This window comes from Bactrocera oleae, chromosome 4, assembly GCF_042242935.1.
Source record: "Bactrocera oleae isolate idBacOlea1 chromosome 4, idBacOlea1, whole genome shotgun sequence".
NCBI lineage: Eukaryota > Metazoa > Arthropoda > Insecta > Diptera > Tephritidae > Bactrocera > Bactrocera oleae.
In genome coordinates, this window is record NC_091538.1 from 52,560,081 (window position 1) to 52,580,810 (window position 20,730).

General features: G+C 34.5%; 1 protein-coding gene across 1 annotated transcript in view; it reads right to left on the minus strand.

The window, feature by feature from the left end:
* Positions 1-13,618, minus strand: part of Galphao (G protein alpha o subunit) — a 79,157-nt gene extending 65,539 nt beyond the window's left edge. The window contains exon 1 of the mRNA XM_036363138.2: positions 12,945-13,618. Within this exon, the coding sequence (XP_036219031.1) occupies positions 12,945-13,062 (118 nt within the window). The 5' untranslated portion in view covers positions 13,063-13,618. The remainder of the gene's footprint in view (positions 1-12,944) is intronic.
* Between the last annotated feature and the right edge of the window lie 7,112 nt (positions 13,619-20,730).

Below are 20,730 nucleotides of genomic sequence, written 5' to 3' on the forward strand. Positions count from 1 at the left end.
TTTTATAATTTAATTTATTAATAGGTTTTATAATAGCTAAAAGTTTTTATTAATGACGAATAAAAACTGTGCTAAATAAGCTTGTATTATAAGGGAATAAAAAAACAAGAAAAACCAGTTAGCTGCGGTTGCCCTGAAAAATTTCGATACACGTACATGATTTTGATCGTTCAGTTTGTATGGCAGCTATATGCTATAATGATTGGATATTGGCGAGTCAGACAAGCTTCTTCAGATCCATATATGAAAAACTGAGCGACTAGACGGACAGACAGACGGTTATGTCGAAATCGACTCTGCTTGTTACGCTAATATGGTCTTTATGAGGTCTCCGTCGTTTTCTTCTGTATGTTACAAACTTCGTTAAGGATAAAAACTGTAAACCATTGAATGGATCCAAAGTTATAACTTCAACATGCTATATTCCAAAAACACTATATCAGAACTCGAAAGCAAAAACGGACGATAAGACTATAGAAAATTTGAAAGCGGCCATGTTGGAAGAATACAGATTTTAACGAAGAACTGTTTAGACATTGGATCATTTGGTCGATCTCAGTGATGATCTATTTCAGATCGCCGCAAAATCGACCAGATGATCCAATGTCCAAACAATTCTTCGTACAAATCTGTCTTTTCGTAAATGAGTGGAATGAAATAAATATAGCCGAGTTATTAGTTTCAGGAACGCTGGTTAGCTGCCTGCAACGAAAACAGAATGAAGAGCTCTTGCGCTCTGCTTGAGATGCCTATAATTCCGCTTTGTAAAATCATAAATACAAAGCAAGCAGAAACTTGGTGCGAAAAGTATAGAAAGCTGGGCGTAGTTTCTTTAAAAATAAAGACTGTAACCTGGTAACAGAGTTTTCCTAACATTGAAGGATTAATATGAACGAAAAAACATGACACGTTGACAAAAAATACAATGGTATTCAATGCTCTTAGAAGACGGCTGCGTTTCATCTAAAAAAAAAAGCCGACATTTTAACAAGAAACAACAGTTAGATACCCAAAGGACAGAGCATTCTAAGTCGGTGGTCGACTGACTGAACTGTTGAATGCTGACAACTGGGAGCATAATAATGTATAATCGCCAAAATTGATGGAGCTTTTTGGTATACAAATTTGTAAGGCCTGTACTAGACAGAACTTCTTAATAGAGAAATATATATTCTAGATACAGTCAGAAGCGCAATCTACCATTACTTTCCAGATCTATATTTAATCATTATATACAATTTTTTAAGAACTCTTCTAGTTAGAACAGCTTTGAGAAAAACAAATCGTCCAATTAAAGCCGAAAAATCTTCATAACCTTAACTAGAGCGATATATGTACATATATATGTTAGAGAGACTAGAAGAAGCTGTATATAAAAATAACGGTACATATACAATAGCTACAACTGACAGCTTTTCTAGGTTAGTGATTTCTTATGACTTATTGGAACCGTAGACGTAAGAGGATAGAAGAAGTACTATATGAAAATAACGGTACATATACAACAGCTACAACTGACAGCTTTTCTAGGCATGTGAAATAGAAATTTCAATATTTTTAAGAAGATACTATAAACCTGGGGGAAATTGGTTGCAAATGGTAAAACAAAATTTAAATATCACTGAATAACATAATTAATGCAATTTTACATTAAAATGTGGCAACTACCGAAACTAAGTGACCAGCTAATCAACAAAATGCTTTCTAAAAAGCTCTTATCAACATAACTCATAACTTTTATATTTAATAATTTTCACGAAAACTCAATTAGTTTTGTCATTGTGCACAGTTTCACCAAAAATGTCATTAGCAATTTTCCTTTATCAATTTCGCCAATTTTATTGTTATCGCGTTGTTTAATATCGGTAATCCATATGGTAGCAGATAACAAACGAGTAAGGAAGAGGCGAACAATGTCCGACTAAACTAGCATCATACAACAACAAACTACTATGATATTTATGGTCATATATGCATACATAAATACAGAAGCATACATATGTGCCTGGGTGCACATTACGGTACACATATCCATTTCCGGTAATTGCATGCAAAAATTGCGGTATATGCGCCCAGTAGCATTGAAAATAGTTTTTCTAATCTAACAAGCGAAATTAATATGCGCATATGTATTTGTATTTGTGTGTATATACGTATGTGTGAATGAATGTATCTATGCATGCCGTTACATATAAGCTGCCCCAAAATCGAAATATTTAAATTAGCAAATCAAGAATGGCAATCAATTGACTTACTTCAAATGTCGAGCAGTGCCACCAAATAGTCAATTTCGCTCAAAACTGGTCAATATGTATTCGTACATGTATGCACGTGTGTGTAAATGTATATAACATATATTAAATATTTTATTTTATTTTTTGTTTTAAATCTTACTTAATTGATTTAGTGCATAAAACACAAAAGTCAAGCGACCAACGCTGCCGCTGCCGCTGTCGATGGCGTTGATGAGTTGACAACAAAAACAACTACAATAGCAATAACAACAAGACGTATGTAAGCAATATGACAACAATAAATGTGAACGGCAATAACGGCAAAACTGCAATGCAATCAAGTGAAGAATTGACATTTCAGTGCCGCAGCGCTGAACCGCTGTGGTCATGGTATTCGTTGTTGTTCTTGTTATTGCTTTCACGGTTGTATTTTTTACATTTATAGGTGTGTATATGTGAGTCTATGGCCGCTCGAGTGCGAAGGGGTTGGACATTCATTTATGAGCTCTATGCGTGCACACAATTGATGCCATAACCGGGACAGATCTACTTGACTTTTCAATTAAATTCTACTCGTTGATTTCCATTTTATATTTTTTCAAATGTACATAGTACGTTTATTAATTTAGCTAGCCACCAATTTTTCATCACTTTGACTTTGTTTTCATTTGGTTGATCTTTGGCTTTGCTAAATTATGCAATTTGCGTGTTTGTCGCCACATCTGTAGCACAGTTCGCTAGGAGAAAACGTTACATTTACAATAAATTCATAAATGAAACAAATATTATTGCCATTTAAGCAAATAGGAGGCTATTTGATTGAGAGTAACATGTTATTTATTGTTATGGGTAATAATTCGAAATCGAAAAAAATATAAATATATGTTTATACATATAGTCGTTGCCAAAATACAAAATAACGTAACATCACGTTTCATAAGTTTATTGGAAGAGGAAAAAATTATTTATAATAGAAACTACGTATATTGAAACGAAAATTGAATTTCGGTTATAACTTGGTTATATCTGAAAGCAGAAGCATACATTTTTGTACATATATATTATAAGATGTAGTAAATCGTAATCAATAAAAAACTAAATTTTGCATTTTTTGATGATAAGTTAAATATGTGTGTAGTGCATAACCGATATATGTATTTTTTTTTATAAAAAATTAAAATAATGTATCACTCAGACTTTTTGCCCACTTATATGTCTCCACTATCAATACTGCCTCTAAATGTAGGCAACATTTTTTAGCAAAGTCGCACACCTTATAAAGGTTTCGTTTAGCCGCGCGGCGATTTTCGTAATTGGTCTTCCTGAAAGCTGTTACTTATACCAGACTTACTCCACCACCACGTTTACTCGAGTGGATAACGCGCATCTTCAGAGAATTATTAATATAATAAAGTAGAGTAGAGTATCGAAGAAGACCCGAATTAGTCCATTCGCCAGCGCGCTCAACAATCAGAGTTGTGCCCAACCACTTAATAGAAGATTTTGCGGAATGATTTGGTTAGCAGGTTTACAAAATCCTACTCGTGCAAGAATTGAAGCCAAACGACCATAAAATCAAGCGTGTCATATGTTCGGTGCAAGGGCCCAAAACGAGGTGGCAACCGATCCCGATTTTCACAAGAAAATTTTGTTCAGCGATGAAGCTCAATTTTGGTTGAATGAGTATGTTAAAAAACAAAATTGTCGCATTGGGAGTTCTGATATTGCACTAGCCATTGTTGAGACGCCGTTACATCCTCCAAAAGTCACTGTTTAGTATGCTCTATGGGCAGAGGGAATCATCGGTCCATATTTCTTCAAAAATCAAGCCAACAATAATGTTACAGTCAATGGGGAACGCTATAGAGTCATTATTAAAGACTTTATCATGCCTAAATTAGAGGATGTTAATGTGGATGCCTTTTGGTTCCAACAAGACGGCACTACATGTCATACAACTAACGAAACAATCAATTTATTGAAGGAAACTTTTAGTATGCGCATTATCTCGCGTCATGGGCCTGTGGTGTGGCTGCAAAGAACGTGCGATTTAACACCGCTGTACTGTTTTTTGTGGGGATATGTGAAATCGCTTGTCTACGTAGATAAGCCCGAGACGATTATGTATATTTTTCTAATCGTTTTGTAAACCTAGAAAGCAAAGCAAGGATAACATTTGAACGTTACATTGCACTTGATGATACAGGAAGTTGCCAGTATATGAGCTTTTTAGAAGATCCAAACAGTTCGATTTATGTGAGTGACTATAATTATAGTTTCGCACTAAAAAACTTGCACAAATATATCAGGAAGTTAACCCAGTTACTGAAAAATAGACAGTGGACACAAATTACTATAAAAATAAACACGCAAAATTTAAACGTTAAGATCTTAAAAGCATCATGTATGGATGTACGAGTATGCCCGGATAAATAATCAAAAGCAACGAGACATTTTTGCACACCCACAAACAAACTTTCGAAAGTAGCAGAAGAAAAAGAAGAAGATAAACAACGTAATATCCTGTGCGGCATTGCCAGCACAAAGCAACTTAAGCAATAGCGTAGTACTCATTTGATTAGTCTCCGTCGCTCGCTGTCGCTATCTCGTTCATAGAAAATTCGTTACTTCCACTCGCTTCCCCCTTGAATTCCAGTCAACATTGGAATATTACTTAATTTACATATAAACGGTTGCTATATAAGCATTAGTTGCTAAACGCTCGGTGAGTGTGTGTGCATGATATAACAGTTAATTGTATGTGTGCTATTGTCAGAGTGGCGAAAGCTTTAAACCGCACACACACACAGATTGCTTTTATTAGCATAGTTTTCGGCGCAGTGCGCAGTTGTTTTGCCAAATGCTGAAATATTGAATGAAATGCTGCCAAACCGTTGAATGAATACACGTCACATGGGGTGAAAATACATGCATACATACAAATACACATATGTACATATATGACCAGTGCTTTGTACAGCTGTGTCAGGTAAAATTGAGTAGGTTTTTATTATTTTATTATATGTTGATTTGGGAGAAAGACTACAAGTAGATTATTTCATCGAAGAAAAGTTTGTATATTAATTATATAATACTGAAATTAGTGAAAGAAAGCATTATCAAATTTCTTCCAATATTAATAAGCCATCATATCGGGTAGTCTAAAGTTTTTTACGCCTACCACGCAGACAAAATTTTTTTTATTTAGACTTTAAAGGGGTAAAAAATTATGGAGAGAGGAGATGGAATAAATTTATTTAATATTTAAAAATTTCTAATGGCAATGCAGTTTCGTCACTTTTTTTGCTTCTAATGGCGTTGACCTATCATATATCGGTTTAAATTAGTCATATATTGGACCATAATCTATAGGGTCTATTGAAAAAAATTAACTAAAAATATATGAATAAAATGTAGCTGCAAAAATAAAGTGCCAAAACTACAGTACCTTAGTCCACCAAATCATCAAGAAAGTTGTGCCGAAATCCAGTGATCAGTGATATCGCTATAGATAGTAGTTTGTATATCCCCCTTGGTAAATTAAATTTTACCTCAACTTTTATGCTGGAATGACTTCCAATGCGCCAAGGACCGTTTTGGCGTGACTGTAGTTTTCATTATGAGCTTTGGTTTCTTTTAAATATATTTACCGATTTAAAACGCCTCTCGTAGGTCAATTATGTATTGTTGAAAATTTCTTCTGCTAAAAATATTCTAAAGGCTGTACCCATACTTCACCTGTTCCCTTCGCTGAATCTTTATTTAAATAATTCACTTAAATTTATAGTTGGTTATACTTTGTATAAAAAAGAAAAATTTACTTATAAATACGTCGAATGAATATCGGCGCTCTGACCATTGAATATGCATTATATAATCCTTCACAACAATTGAAAGATTTTGTTCACCACGGAAAGGAGAGCATCATAAAAAAGAGTCCTTCCTCCATCATAGCTTTATTGTTCGTAAATGTTTCCTTTACGAAGTTGACCTCCATACAAGGTAGTGAACAAATATTATAATATTTTCTACTCCATTCTGGCAACGTTGTTAGATATAAATAATTTTCAAGTCGCATTAAGGTTACTCAATAAGGAAAATCATTTATGAGATCTTTAACGTGATTTTGATCGATCAGTTTGAATAGCAGCTATAGTGGTCTGATCTCAACAATATATTCAGAGATTGTAGCGTTGCATTGGACAATAATCAATGCCAAATTTCGAGAAGATATCTTTAAATAACAATTTTTCCCATACAAGGCCTTGATTTTGATCGATCAGTTTGTATGACAGCTATATGCTAAAGTGCGTCGATATTAGCGGTTCCGACAAATGAGCAGATTCTTGGGGAGAAAAGGAAGTTTACAGATCGATATCTCAAAAACATCGATTCAGCTCGTCGCTGATCATTTATATACATGGTGTACACTTTGTAGGATCGCCAACGTTTCCATCTGGATTGCACAAACATCGTGGCAAACTTAATATACCCTGTTTAGCGTATAAAGATGCAAAATAATGCAGTCAAGTTTGTTTTCGAGGAACTTTAAATCTAATTCTTATACAAAATCCATACAGGAGGCCCTCATACGTGTATTTGCAAAGCTTTTTAATGGAAGAAATCAAACGTTTTCTCAGATTGGGTTTTGTGTGAGCCAAGCCACAAAAGAAATGAAAAAAAATGTTTTGATTTTGTTACTAAGAATTTTTTTTTATTTTTTTATTTTTTGTTGTAGAGTGTACAGGAATCCTGTTTGACATCCATCGCAGAGCGCCTTTACCGTAATATTTATCCACATATTACCTTTACTACTATTTCCACAGAAACTAGCAACGAACAAAGCCTCTAACGGCATATTAAGGCTACATATACACAATTTCTTCCGCCTAACAACATGCTTATTAAATGAGAAAGGGAAATTACTCATCTAAGCCAAATTAATTTAGTTTATTGATTGCATTAACATACAAAAAAATATTGCTGGCAAACCTATCCTTGGCATTTACATTGGCTGTGTTGGTAGCTACATCGTACAAACAAGCTTATAGAAATCATTGTTTCATAATTTCTTTATAGTTAAAACAAAGCTGTAGCGATTTAGTGGTAATTGCTATCAAAATAAAAGTGCAAATATATACATACATATATTTGTATATGGGTCCTTCCATCGAAAATTTACATAAATGTTATTTTTTTTTTGTTTTTTGAAGCACAATGCGAAAAATTTTTGAGTTATTAATTTTCAAAAAGGAAACATTACAAAAGATGTATCTCATATTGGGTAACGTGAGTCAAAATTTAATTTTAAGAGCACAGTTACCAATTTATCTGACCGCCCTAGTAAATTTCATAATTACATACATGTAAGTATATCGTTTAAAATAGCGTGAAGAGCGCTTAACGTGCTTCGGGTCCAACACTTCAACATTGACGAGCTGATGACTATGTGACAAACCATAGAGCAAAAAAAAAAAAAAAAATATATATATAAGTTGCTTATGCTGCCTCATCTGCACTATTTAACACTTGTTTTTATTATACCTTTTTGTTGTTATTGTTTTTTTTTTATTGTATTTGTTTTTGCTATTGTTTTTGTTTTTATTTTTGTCAACGTCAACGATAAGTTTTACCCTGTTCGAGCGCGAACAATTACTAGGCGTAGTAAAACCTTATACATTTATTATGTATGTAATAGTTGTTGTTGTTGCCACAAAGGTTACAATGCAGCAGCAACGACAACAACAACAACAACAACAACAACAACAACAAATTACATTATAAACTCACTTGCAACAGTTAAAACAAACAAAGTAAGCAAACAAGCCTGAAGGAGATGACGGAGAAGGGCACAATTTGGTGTACGTGCAACAGAAGCAACCAGTGCCGCCCACACGAGAGGGTATCCAATGTACATATGAAGGTAAAACCGGTAGTTGTAACGAGACAGTTGAGTGTTTCTTGCTGTTGTTGGTAGATGCCTAGTTTACGATACGTTGTCTTCTCGGTTGTGCAATTTAGAATTTTGCCTTTGCTACAGTGATTTCCATTTCAATATGTACACACCGATTAATGCACTATGCATGAAAATTAACCCTGTAGGAATATGGTGGCAATATGAATAATAATAATTAAGAGGAACGGGTTAAATATGACATCAATGCCAACTATTGGTTAGGTTTGTATGATGACAGTTACCAGTTGACAGCTGGCGCTCTGTCAAAATCCAAGTGACGGTCCGTTATTTACATCAGTTGAGGGATAGGTTATGTATGGTATCAGCAGTGACTAAAGAAGACTAGAAAGGGACACATATTATTTGATTTCTTTCGGTAATTTTCGGAACGTATAAGTTTTAGCAATGAATAGGTGCGAGTGTTGCAGTATCACAAGCAATTTTTCTTTAGTGATGTATTTTCAGCACACGATCAGTATATCTCTCTCCGTTTACCCATCTCCATCTTTTTCTATCTGTTTTCGTATTTTTCTCTACTCTTTCTTTCATCTTCCGTTGAAAATTCTTCTTCTTTCTAATACTTTCATTTTCTCTTTATCTCTTTTTTTCACTCGCTCTATCTCTCAATTTTGGAAGAACCGTTCACAAGACATTAGGATCTACGTAATTGTAAGGAAGCTGGATTTATATCCAACCAAAGACTGTTGCTTCATTAGAATTTTCTAAAACCATTTGTCGAATTATTTCTGCTTCCACAAAAATGTATGTTTATGTATTAGAGAGTTCAATTATCAATTAATCCGGCCAAAAAGTAAAATAACGCGATAACTGCTGATAATCAGTCTAACCAACACGAATATTTATAAAAATCTGTTCTTTGATAGTTTTACTGGATCTCAAAACTGATAAGGTCCCATTAGCCGATGGAAAAATCGTTGATGAAAAAACCTCAACGACGATTGTTTCTCGGTAAATGACATGGACTGTTGAGTAACACGTAATTTTTAACGAGTTCTAGAAAATAAAACCTCTGGATTCATGGTAACATTCTGGATTCACAAATTTTGAAAAAATGTGTTCGCCGCAACTTTTCATCTATACCATATTTATAGCAGTTTTGAAAAACACTGCTGATTTCAATATCAACAATTCAATTAGGATTCTAAACCTGCATAGATTTGATTGACTGCTTTATCGAGGAAAGAATCGTATTCAAAAAGTCTGATTCGAAAACTCGCACTTAGCTTTCGCATATTTTCGTCGCAGCCTGTTATCGATTTGCCTAGAAATATTAAACATATCATAATTTAAGGAGCTCCTTTTCTTTCAAAACAAATTTTACTGTCTCGCTAAGTTTTTGAACTACAAATTTCAAATTTCCGCTTGGGCTAGTGCTGCACTCACTCACATGCGCGAAAACAAGTCGCTCGCATTAGAAACGACAGTTCGCCGAGTGCAACGAGTACTTAAAGTTCGACAAGTGGGAGTTACCGTATGCCTAAGTAAACACATTCGCATACACAAATACACACAGATACGTATTTTTGCACAAAATGAAGGTGATTTTGGCGGCTGTTCGGTATGAGTGGGCGGAAGTGAGTTGCATTACAATCAGGCAAGTGGAAGGAATTTCCTTCTGCTGAATGAGCACGTGTGTGTGTTTAGGTGTGTTAGTGCTTGTATGTTGCAGCCACTCTCTACAATCTTGTCGGAGCGCCAGACAACGATTTTGCCTGCCAGAGTTGCACAAAAAAAAAAAAATAGACAAAATGAAAACAGCAGAGGAAGTGGGCAGATAGTAGGCACGTATTTGCTGCAGTTTAGGGCATAATATAGACAATCATACACACACACGGAGACACAGACGAAATATTCAAACAAGTGCGCCCGCAAGCAAACATACATGCATACTTATATATAACGGTATTCTCGTTTGTTTGTCAAATGACATTCATGGAGCCGAGGATTAAAAGCGATTTACTAGTGGAAAACTACTAGGAAAGTACAATAACAACAACCAGGCTGTCAACGAAAATGGCAAAAGCTCAAAACAACATCAAATTTACTGAATATGTTATTACTTTTCTAGCAATTACACATTCCTTTCAAACATAAACACGCTATCTGGTACAATGGTGGGGAAGGCTTACTACAACAATGAACCAGAATAATTTGCAAATTTGCATAGAAACGTTGCTATGCATTTTAATAGAGGCAAAATATTGTAAGTGTATTTTTAGTTAAAAGCTTTTACAGCGTATATCTCCAAAAAACTTTTTTACGGCGAACAATTTTGTTGGTGAAACATTTGAAATGGATCAATGATAATTGAATATTATCAGCTGATGAGAGAATGACGCGATAATCGTGTACTTTGTTCACTGCGGGGAACTTAGCGATTTCCCACAACGATGAAAATTAAGCGTTCCTAACATAGCCATTTCTAGGTAAAGAGAAGCGAGACGAATTTTTTATCCGGTCAGGAACTGTCAACTCACGAGGCATACAACAAAAATATTTAGATAATTCCTGACACCGCTACAATAACAACAACAGCAACAGCAAACATGAAATGCTGAATCCGAAAACTTCTATCTGGAAGGTTAGAACTAAGTCAGGTCAGAATTAGGAAGAGTTTTAGTTGTTGCCTTTTTCAACAAGCTTTTTTGTTCCAGCGATCCAAAGAGGGTTAAAAGCTGGATCAATTCCGTTAACGTAAAGCCGGCTGTTGTGGGAATCGTTCGAACACTTCGCTTTCGACACGGAATCGGACCTAGTTGACCAAGAGCCAAAAGCGGATTAGCTACATAAGGAGCTGAAAATCTGTAAACTATTATACAAGTTTCTATGAACAAATATACACGAAAATAGCGACGAAACACGGAACGAAGACTCGTGTCTAACGCAAAGTGACAGAACGCTTCTCCTTAGTTAGTATATACGAATCAAATACATTTCAACAATTTTCCAATTTCTGAGCGGGCATAATACTGAAGAGGATAGTAAAACCGAGCTCTCAATTACAGAATTATTTAATTAACGATTTTTGAACCAACCTTGATGAAGAAACAGCCGGGCTGAAATTTCAACTTTAAAAGGGTGCTACACCAAAGCTCAGAATATTTATAATTTACACAAAGAAGCAAGACGAATAGATCGACCTCAGGAATTCAGACAATTACTTATCTACATATGGCTGGAACAGGCATTTTGCACACAACAAAAAGCCCCTGAATGATACTAGCCATCGCTTCTCATGCTAACTTAAGCTAAATCATCTAACACCCTTTTCACTTATGTGCTTTCCGTTTGATGACACCGATGACAATAACTATCCTACATGTACTAAAATTGATTTAGATTACCGGTAATAACAGCAAGAAAGAGATATAAAATGACGATCTCAATATTATATTGTGGTTGTTGCTTTAGCGGTATAAAATTTACCGGTATGTGGGTAAGAGTCTTTAGGTAGTAAGGTGGGAGTGGATGTCTGACGACGCATCTAGGCCCATTGTGAAATCACATGGACTAAAGCATTGACTCTATTATGTCCTATCTGAACCACCCTGTGCTCCTGATGAAGTTCATTACTACAAAAAGTTTTAGCAACCTCCGAGACACCGTCAAGAAAGCCTTGACCAATAGTTGCGATTCTTACCCCATACAAAACTTTGCATTCGCATAGAAGATGTTCTATAGTCTCTTCTTCTTCTAATTCTTGGCAATTTCTACAATAGTCATTGTATGGGAGGATATATTATATTTCCAGTCTGCTAATTAGACAGTGACCTGTTAGCATTCCTACTAGAGTTTAAGAACTTTCCTTTCATTCCTTTTGCATTTTAATAGTCGGCATGTGCGGCCCATATTCCATTCAAGCCACGTTTACCCGCTTGTTTAGCAAATTATGGATTGATTTCACCGAGACTCAGCTATATTTATAACAAGTTTGTCGGTAAAATATCTGCAATTAGGCAGCGGCATATAAATTCCCTACTTTGCGGAGTCTTATTCTTGGGTTTTGCCTGTTCTGGCTAGTTCATCTGTCCTCGAACCCATTATAGGTTTATCGTGAAATAGGATGTTAGATCCACTAAGAGGTAGAGGCATTATTTTAATATCTTTGCTGAAGCCCTAAGAGGCTTTAGTGACTTCAAAGCCGCTTGGCTATCTGTAATCTGCATTAATTGCTGTGATCTCTGCTTGGAAGCCAATACAGTGTATCGATAGACGGAAGGCGATTCTGGTATCTAATTTTGCTAAAAAGACACCACCTCCCATGTGATCCCTGTGTCCCTGTCTGCCTCAACCCTTTCTCACTTAGCTGGCTTAAAAACTCGTTCGTTGGATTATATAGATCCGACAGCTTTTAAATGGATTTATAGCATACCCTTAGGCGACTATTGAGTGGCGCAGTAGACTGCCGAGAAGTATTTGTGAATTCTGAATGTTAGGACAAAAAATATCAATTAAGGGCTGGAAATCTGAGCAATAAGCTGACTCAAATGGAATGTGTGGTTAGAATATATCTAAGCCATCGGGCTCTAAAGGCATACTTTGAAGAAAAATAAAAGTGAAAAGCGCTCGATATCACTGAAATTTGTAAAAAGTTAGAGAGGTGGAAAAAAAAATACACATATGACTATATATCAACCAGTAAATGTGGCCATGAAAATTTAACAACCATTTGAAAGTATGATATAGCTGTTTGAGCTTAATTAATTCATATTTCCATTTTGATTTAGACTTACCCAGTAGCAAGAGTTTGATGTCTTTTGCCGCCTGAATGCCATCTTCTTTGAGATTCTTTTCGATTTGCTTTGAACGCTGGAGGGCAGCACGTTCCTCGGCCGATGTTGTGCAACCCATTTTCTTTTATGTTTTTGTTTTGGTTTTCTTTTTTGTGGTTAGCGGAATGAAATAATCAAATTGCTTCGATTACAGCGAATTTATTGCAATGCAATTGTTGATGTAAAGCGCGTTTTAAGTTGAACACAAGTTGTTGTAATGTTGTTGTTGTTTGGATTTTCTTCTTTATTTTGCCGATTAACGGATGCTGCTGTTCACTTTAATTATTTTTGTTGTAGCGATTAAAATGTGTTCGAAAAAACTTACTTATGTAATTGTGGGTTTCTTTTTTTTTTACGAAATTTATGTATGTATGTATTTCTATTAATATTTATGCGTTTTGGCGGTTCGTACTGCTTTCTGTTGTAATTTTATTCTTTTTTTTTATATTATATCGTTAAACACATACACAAAATCGCTGCACTACTTAATTTTTGTTACTTTCTTTCGGTTTTATTATTTTGCACACACTTTACTCTACTTTCATATATAATATGTATGTACATATGTTTGTATGCGTGTACATATGTTTACATTCAAATATCGTTGGGTCGTTTCATGGACATATCATTAAATCACTGTGCGAAAAATGAGTAAACAATGATTGTATGGAAAAAATTCAACATTAAAATGGAATAAATGCAAAATTATAGAATAACACCAACACACACACGCACACACATACAGACTGGTCATATGGTTTTATGGCGTTGATATCCATAAATTAAATACTGTCATACATAAATATTTGCGTTTATGTGTGTAATTCGTCCAAGTATTGACGTTTCGACTTTATTCGTCTTTCAATATACACACACACATATACACATATTCTACGTTTTAAATTTATTGCATACTTGCATTATTTTTATACCCTGAACAGGGTATATTAAGTTTGCTACGCTGTTTGTAACACACAGAAGGAAATGTAGGGGACCCTGTAAAATATATATATAAATGATCAGCCTGACGAGCGGAGTCGATTTAGCTATGTCCGTTTGTCAGTTTTTGACATATCGATCTGAAATTTTGCACATGCCCTTTTCTTCTCAAGAAGCTGCTCATTTTTGCTCATTTGTCGGAATCGGCGATATCGGACCACTATAGCATATAGCTGCCATACAAACTGAACAATCAAAATCATATCGTTGTATGGGAAATTTTTTTATTTGTCGAGATATCTTTACGAAAATTACCTGATTATTATCCAAAGCAGCGCTATAATCTCCGAACATATTGCTCAGTTCGGACCCATAGCATATACCATATATAGCTGTCATACAAACTGACCGATCAAAATAAAGGATATAAACTTTTATGATATAAAACATGCACCTGTGTAGGGTATTATAGCTTTAATGCAACTGACGATAAGGTTTTTTTCTTATTTGTTCATTTCATTTCAATTCAATTGTCTAACAGCATTTAGAATGCGTTCAAGCGAGGCTTATATTGCGAAAACATTGTTTTGAGATTTCAAATCGCGCTTACTGGCCGTTAGCTGAGTCACTTTGAATGCCGCAGCTGGCGCATTGGCTGAGCGGCGCACACGCTCATCAAAAGCTGATTAAAAGTGACGACACTTTCATATACAATATGTACAAATGTGTATATATTAGGGTGGAGCGAAAAAATTTTTTTTTGCTTAGCCTGAGAATCAAATTTGTAGATTATAAATATTTTTGTGGAATTTTGAACATTTTTTTTAGACATCTAGAGGCGGCCCACTCATATTTAAAGTAAATTTTGATTTAAAAAGTTAAATTTTTTTTGGTTTAAACTCTTCACATTTATATAAAAACTATCGAATTTGACGGTTTTTGACTCAAAATTTATTTTAACGCTTAAGGAAAACATGTTGTCGTTTAAGACCTTTTTTAAAACTCCAATAATGACCATAAAAATTTTTTTTAAGTTGAAAACTTTTAATTGGCTCGAAAGAGGACTCTCCACAGCTTCTAGAACATTTATCAAAATTTTTTTCCGAAAAAAAATTTTAACTCGAAGCTTTCCTTTAAAAGATAATAAAAAAAAATGTTTTTTCCGAAAATTTTCTTTTTTTATAATCTACAAATTTGACTATCAGGCTAAGCAAAAAAAATATTTTTTCTTTTCGTTCCGCCCTAGTATGTATGGCATCCAGTTGACATTAATTATTTTGAATATGTGCACGAGTATGATTAATTAATGCCGCTTACTCGACTTTGGGTGCGGCTGTGACCATAAGCGCCATCAATTGAGACAGACTGCTTAACAGTTAACAATGGAAAAAGTGCGTGTTGCACCTGTGAAGCTCTCAAAGCATAGCTTTACCTTCTAAATAAACTTGTAGTATTCACAAAATCTTCCACTTGGCATTATTTTTAATGTGGACTGATCAGTGGTGCTCTTGGTTTATATATGCATGAAACCGTTAATGCCGACATTATGTTGCAGCAAATCTTTGCGACATAAAACTTAGCCTCAAGCATAAGCCCTGCTATGACTCTTCAGATGGAGCCTAAAGAAGTTCAAATGTTGACGACACAAAGAGAAGAGGCCGTTTTCACGTGGTTCGAACCAATTCAGCCATAAAACCCTTTCGCGAACGCATTCGCAGAAATCCAAACAGAAAATTCTCTCAAGTGAAATTAATATATCGACCAGATATAATGTCAAGAGTTATTCGAGATGATTTCCACATGAATGCCTTTACAGCCAAAAAAAAAGAAAACAATTTGACAAAAATGTGAATTCATTGCACTACAGTTTGTGGTTAGAGTTGGAGAACATGGCCGGTGGAATACCCCACAGAAATTTAAATTCTCAAAAAGTCTTCGGTTCGAGCAGCGCCATCAATACCAATAGAAACGGTGACATCTGCTATGGTGAAAGGTGATAATTTCAAAAAAAATATTTTACTTCGCTTATTTAATAAAATTAACTTAAGTAAAAAATGTATTATAGTTAAATTTTTTTAACGCCCTGAACTTGTAACAGAACTTATGGCAGGACAAATTAATTATAGCATTACAATGTAAGTATGTATTTATAAGTATTTTTATGTATTTTATGCAAAATTTTACACTTATCTCAACTCTGATATTGAGTAAAATTCATTTGTATGTAGTATAAATTACACATACATACATATGTATGCTTGTATCAACATAAAATTCCAACCAAATGGAAGCGAGACGCTTATCAGCTTTTTACCATGCTCCATGCGGTCGTTTAATTTACTTGCAATTGGCGACTTTGTCCTCCCCTACCAAAAAAAACTTGAAGGATTGAACAGCCGACAACAGACAAAGTCAGTAAGTTTTCAGTACCAATGTGAACATTGACTTACATACACATCATGTTTGTATGTATTTACCAAATACATATATACATATGTATATATATACATATAAGTATGTATATTTGTTTATATACCACCATGCGGCAATGTGAAAGGCTTTGCATTCCAAAGGCATTGCACATTGAAGCGATATGCTCAGTTTATACGAAATGGCAATAAAATATCCACAAATGAATAAACAAGTAAAATAAGTCAAATATATACACCCATATTGATCATATATTCTTATGTATGCAAGTATGTAGGTTGCAAGCCTGAGATTATCTTATCTATTTATGTAAGTACAAATGTACATATGTCTGCATATATTAGCGAACAGATCAATCGATGCGCTGTGATAAAAAAATGTTCATCCACTCCGAAAAAATTGTATACCCTGAACAGGGTATATTAAGTTTGCCAAGATCTTTGTAACCCCCTAAGGGAAACTTTGCGAACTATAAAAAAAATATTTAAATGATCAAATGATCGAACTGAGTCGATTTAGCTATGTCCGTCTGTCTGTATATACGCGAACTAGTTCCTCAGTTTTCGATCTGAAATACCTCAAAATTGCTTTGCTTAACAAGGTATCTTCAGGAAATTTGACTGCTATTCAAACTGACGAATCACAATCAGATAAAGATCTTTTTATCACCTCTTATGCTATAAACAATGCACCTGTTGAGGGTATTGTAGCTTCCGTGCAGCCGAATTATTCTTGTTTTTGCCTACTGTTCATACTGGTTCATACATTCATACATACATACATGTGTATGTATATACCACACATATGTGAACGACATTTTCCAGTTAAAACAGCAATGATAAACGGAAGCTACAAACTGCCAATAGCTTCAGCGCCAACATTTGCAAGTTCTCCACAAAATGTATGGCATTGTGTTGAAAACATTAGTTTAATATCTGTGTACATAAGTGTACAAAAATGTTTATCGTAAGTACGGTAATTTACTGAGGAAAAAGTTTGTGCGCGGAACATTTTCGGACTGGATAGTATTCTGCAATGTCTTTATCAAAATTAGTTACTATTATGTTTTTTTGTTTTTTGCCTAGCAGACACTATCTACGAATATTAATGTCTGTTGAATGTACTTTTCTATGCACGCATGCTATTTTGCGTATTCACTCACATATTCACCTGTGCCCACTGCCACCCACACACCACCCAAGCTGCTAAGCGCACTTGCTTTGCTCAAACGCATATACAATTTAGTATACATAATTACAAAATTAATATATTGCATTTTCTTGAGTATATGCACATTGCAGTTGATTATAAATGTATGAATATAAAATACAATTTATTTAAACCCAATCTTGGGAAGTAATAGTAATAGTAAACTATTCATATTACACTACTCTATCGGAAAGTGTGTAGTTTTTTTTTGCCACCGCCCCGCCCGTTGATGCGCAATGGTGGTAAAATACACATTTCGAGCGTAAACGCGCCGCTAGCAGCCTTTCTACATGCGAATACTGCCGCCCGGTGCCGCCTCTCAAGCCACACATACTAACATATTTGCTGAGACATATATTATAACAATGCTATTGCATCGATTTTGTGCTTTAAAAACAATAAAAAGTTATTGTAATTTTATCAAAAGTTCATTCTGTCAAACACTGTGCAAAAAAAAAAACAATTATTCATTTGGAAAAACGCGTATGCGATTTTCACTGAATACACATCTGGCGTTTCTACCTCGCCCAGAATGTTGCGACTTGTGTTCGTGTGTGCCTGTGTGTGTGTGGTTGGTACACGATTTTGCGGCTGGTGCTTCGCTGGTCACTTGGTCTTTTTTTTAAGCACTTCCACATACATTATCATTACACTAACAACATTTTCTTCAATTACCACAATGCACTTGCACTTTTTTCCAATTTCTATTGATAAATTCCGATTAATACAATTCGTTTTGCTGGAGTTATTCACAAATTTCTTCGAGCACTCGACTTTTTTGTGTAACCCGCCCGCAAACTTTTTCAACTCTGCTGCCACTGCTGCTGCGAATGCGATTGCTCCTTTGTATTTGGTGTTCCGCTCTCAATGCGGCGCGGCGGCGCTTGTTCATTCAACTTTTTTTCCAATTATTATTTTTTTGGGTGCTCTCTCGCTCTCCAACAATGGGCGCTTGACATTTCGCCAAGGATGACATGATGCGAGACTCTCTCATTTTCGCTGATTTTTCTGTTATTCTCTTTCCCTGATTATTAAAATCAGGGAATTTCGAACAGCTGATGTCAAAAAAAACGGGATGCCAGAAATAAACCAGCCAAAAATAGCTAACAAAAGCAGTGCGAAACGAAATTTCAAGGAACGACACAAATACATTTGAATAACGTGCAACTAAATTTTATTTGTTAATTTAATTTAAAACGTTCATTATAAAACCATGATCTTTTATTATGACTTGTTTTGTTTCTTTGTTATAATTTTTTTTTATTTATATGCAATTTTTTTTATGTTATATGATTTTTTAAAAATTTTATAATATAAATACACGTATATAGGGATGTATATGCGTTATATAGGCCTACTCGGGGACGGAGCACCTAAAAATAATACTGAAATACAAAATACCCAAAAGTTTTTTTTATAATACCCAATCCATTTTCTTTCGACAGTGGCATGATTGGCAAATGTTATAAAAAATGTGGGTTTTGACAGCTCTCTCTCGATTCAAAGAGTCTCGCATCATTTCATCCTTGATTTCGCCGCCAGTGATAGCAAAGCAGCAAGTTTTTGGATATTTGAGTTGTCAAACCGCTTAACGTGCAATTATTTGAAATTTAATTTAATAGACACTAATGAAAAACAACTTTGAAATAAATTTACTAGTATAAGTTGATTTTTGTAAAATTAATTAAATAGAGTCAAAATTTGGTTCCCATTTGATATTAACATGTACCATATAGCATTTGAGCATAATTTTTACATACAGTCATTTACCAACACTGTTTGTCGCTCTTTATGTTCGAAACTTCGAAATCAATATTTGTTTATTAGACGATGGGTGCTGCCATACTTGGGTGCAGCCGGCAGTACTACTGTAAGCAAAATATTTTTTTTTAGAATATGAATTAGGTTTTATATTATCGTTCCTTGTACTGTAATATTTATTTTGATTAAAACAAAAGAAATCCAATACTTTATGTTGGTCGTAAATTCATTTCATTCATATTCAACCTCACTTACATCCGGTCTTAGCTTACTATTGTGGCAACATTGATTTGGAGGTATGACATTTCCGAACTTTTAAATTTACAACATCCGTGCAAGCGCAAGTTTTCTAAACGGATAGAAATGTTTTGCATATCTATTTATTGCCAGAATAAGTTATGAAAACGCCTCGACTCTACCATTTGTTCCAAACCATCACATTTACTGCTTATTATATGTAACAGTCCCAGGATAACATCTGAATACAGTTAATACAGCAATGAAAGAATGTATGTATGGAGATCTGCATATACATAAAGCATCATTCAGAATATGAGGCAACAAAAGTTATGGCTTTATCTACGCACCGACTTTTCCGATGCCCCTGCTTAAATAAGGTACCTATACGCGAAATCCTAAGCGATTGAAGCAAAACAGTTGTTTCTGACCAAGGATTCTGTTAGAATGCATTCCACATAATATTTGGAAATGTTCTGTGCCACAATAAAATATATACGTGTGGGTTTGGAAAAATAACTGAGATCTGACTGCTGCTTAAAATCAGAGTAAAGTGAAATATTGAAGTATTTTTTTTGGTTCCACATGTATGGTTAATCTAAAGTTGCTTGCAATGTCCCAACTTAAGAGGAAGTAGGATTTTAAAATTTTGTTTTTTGAATATTTTGTTTTCAAATGTGTGCATATCTCAAGAATTTTGTGTCTAAATTTCAAGTCGATTGGAGCGAAATTGACGAAGTTATGTTTTTTTATTTTCATACCTGTCTTATGAGCGTTTTACGTCGGATTTCAAAACTTTAAAGCGTTTTCCTCACAACTCATGTTTTCAACGTCGGTTGCTCTCATAAAATCAAAACTACTGCACTGATCGTTTTGAAAATTTTAACACTATTTCTATACATAATTTATAAGGTAACACATTTTTACATATACACTTTTATAATAACAAATTAATCGATTTTTTCTTAATAAATGTAGGTTTTGCGCCTTTTTCCTTCAAATTGTTCCCATAAAATGAAAAATTGAATTTCCGAAATAAAAATGCGCCTTGTTTTACGCGAATTAACCTTATTCCCCTCTTCTGATATAACTTAGATCAAGACTCATGTATTGATATTTTCCCCATAAATATTATCCTTTAATTTCTGATTTATTTAAAGCCAAATTCAAA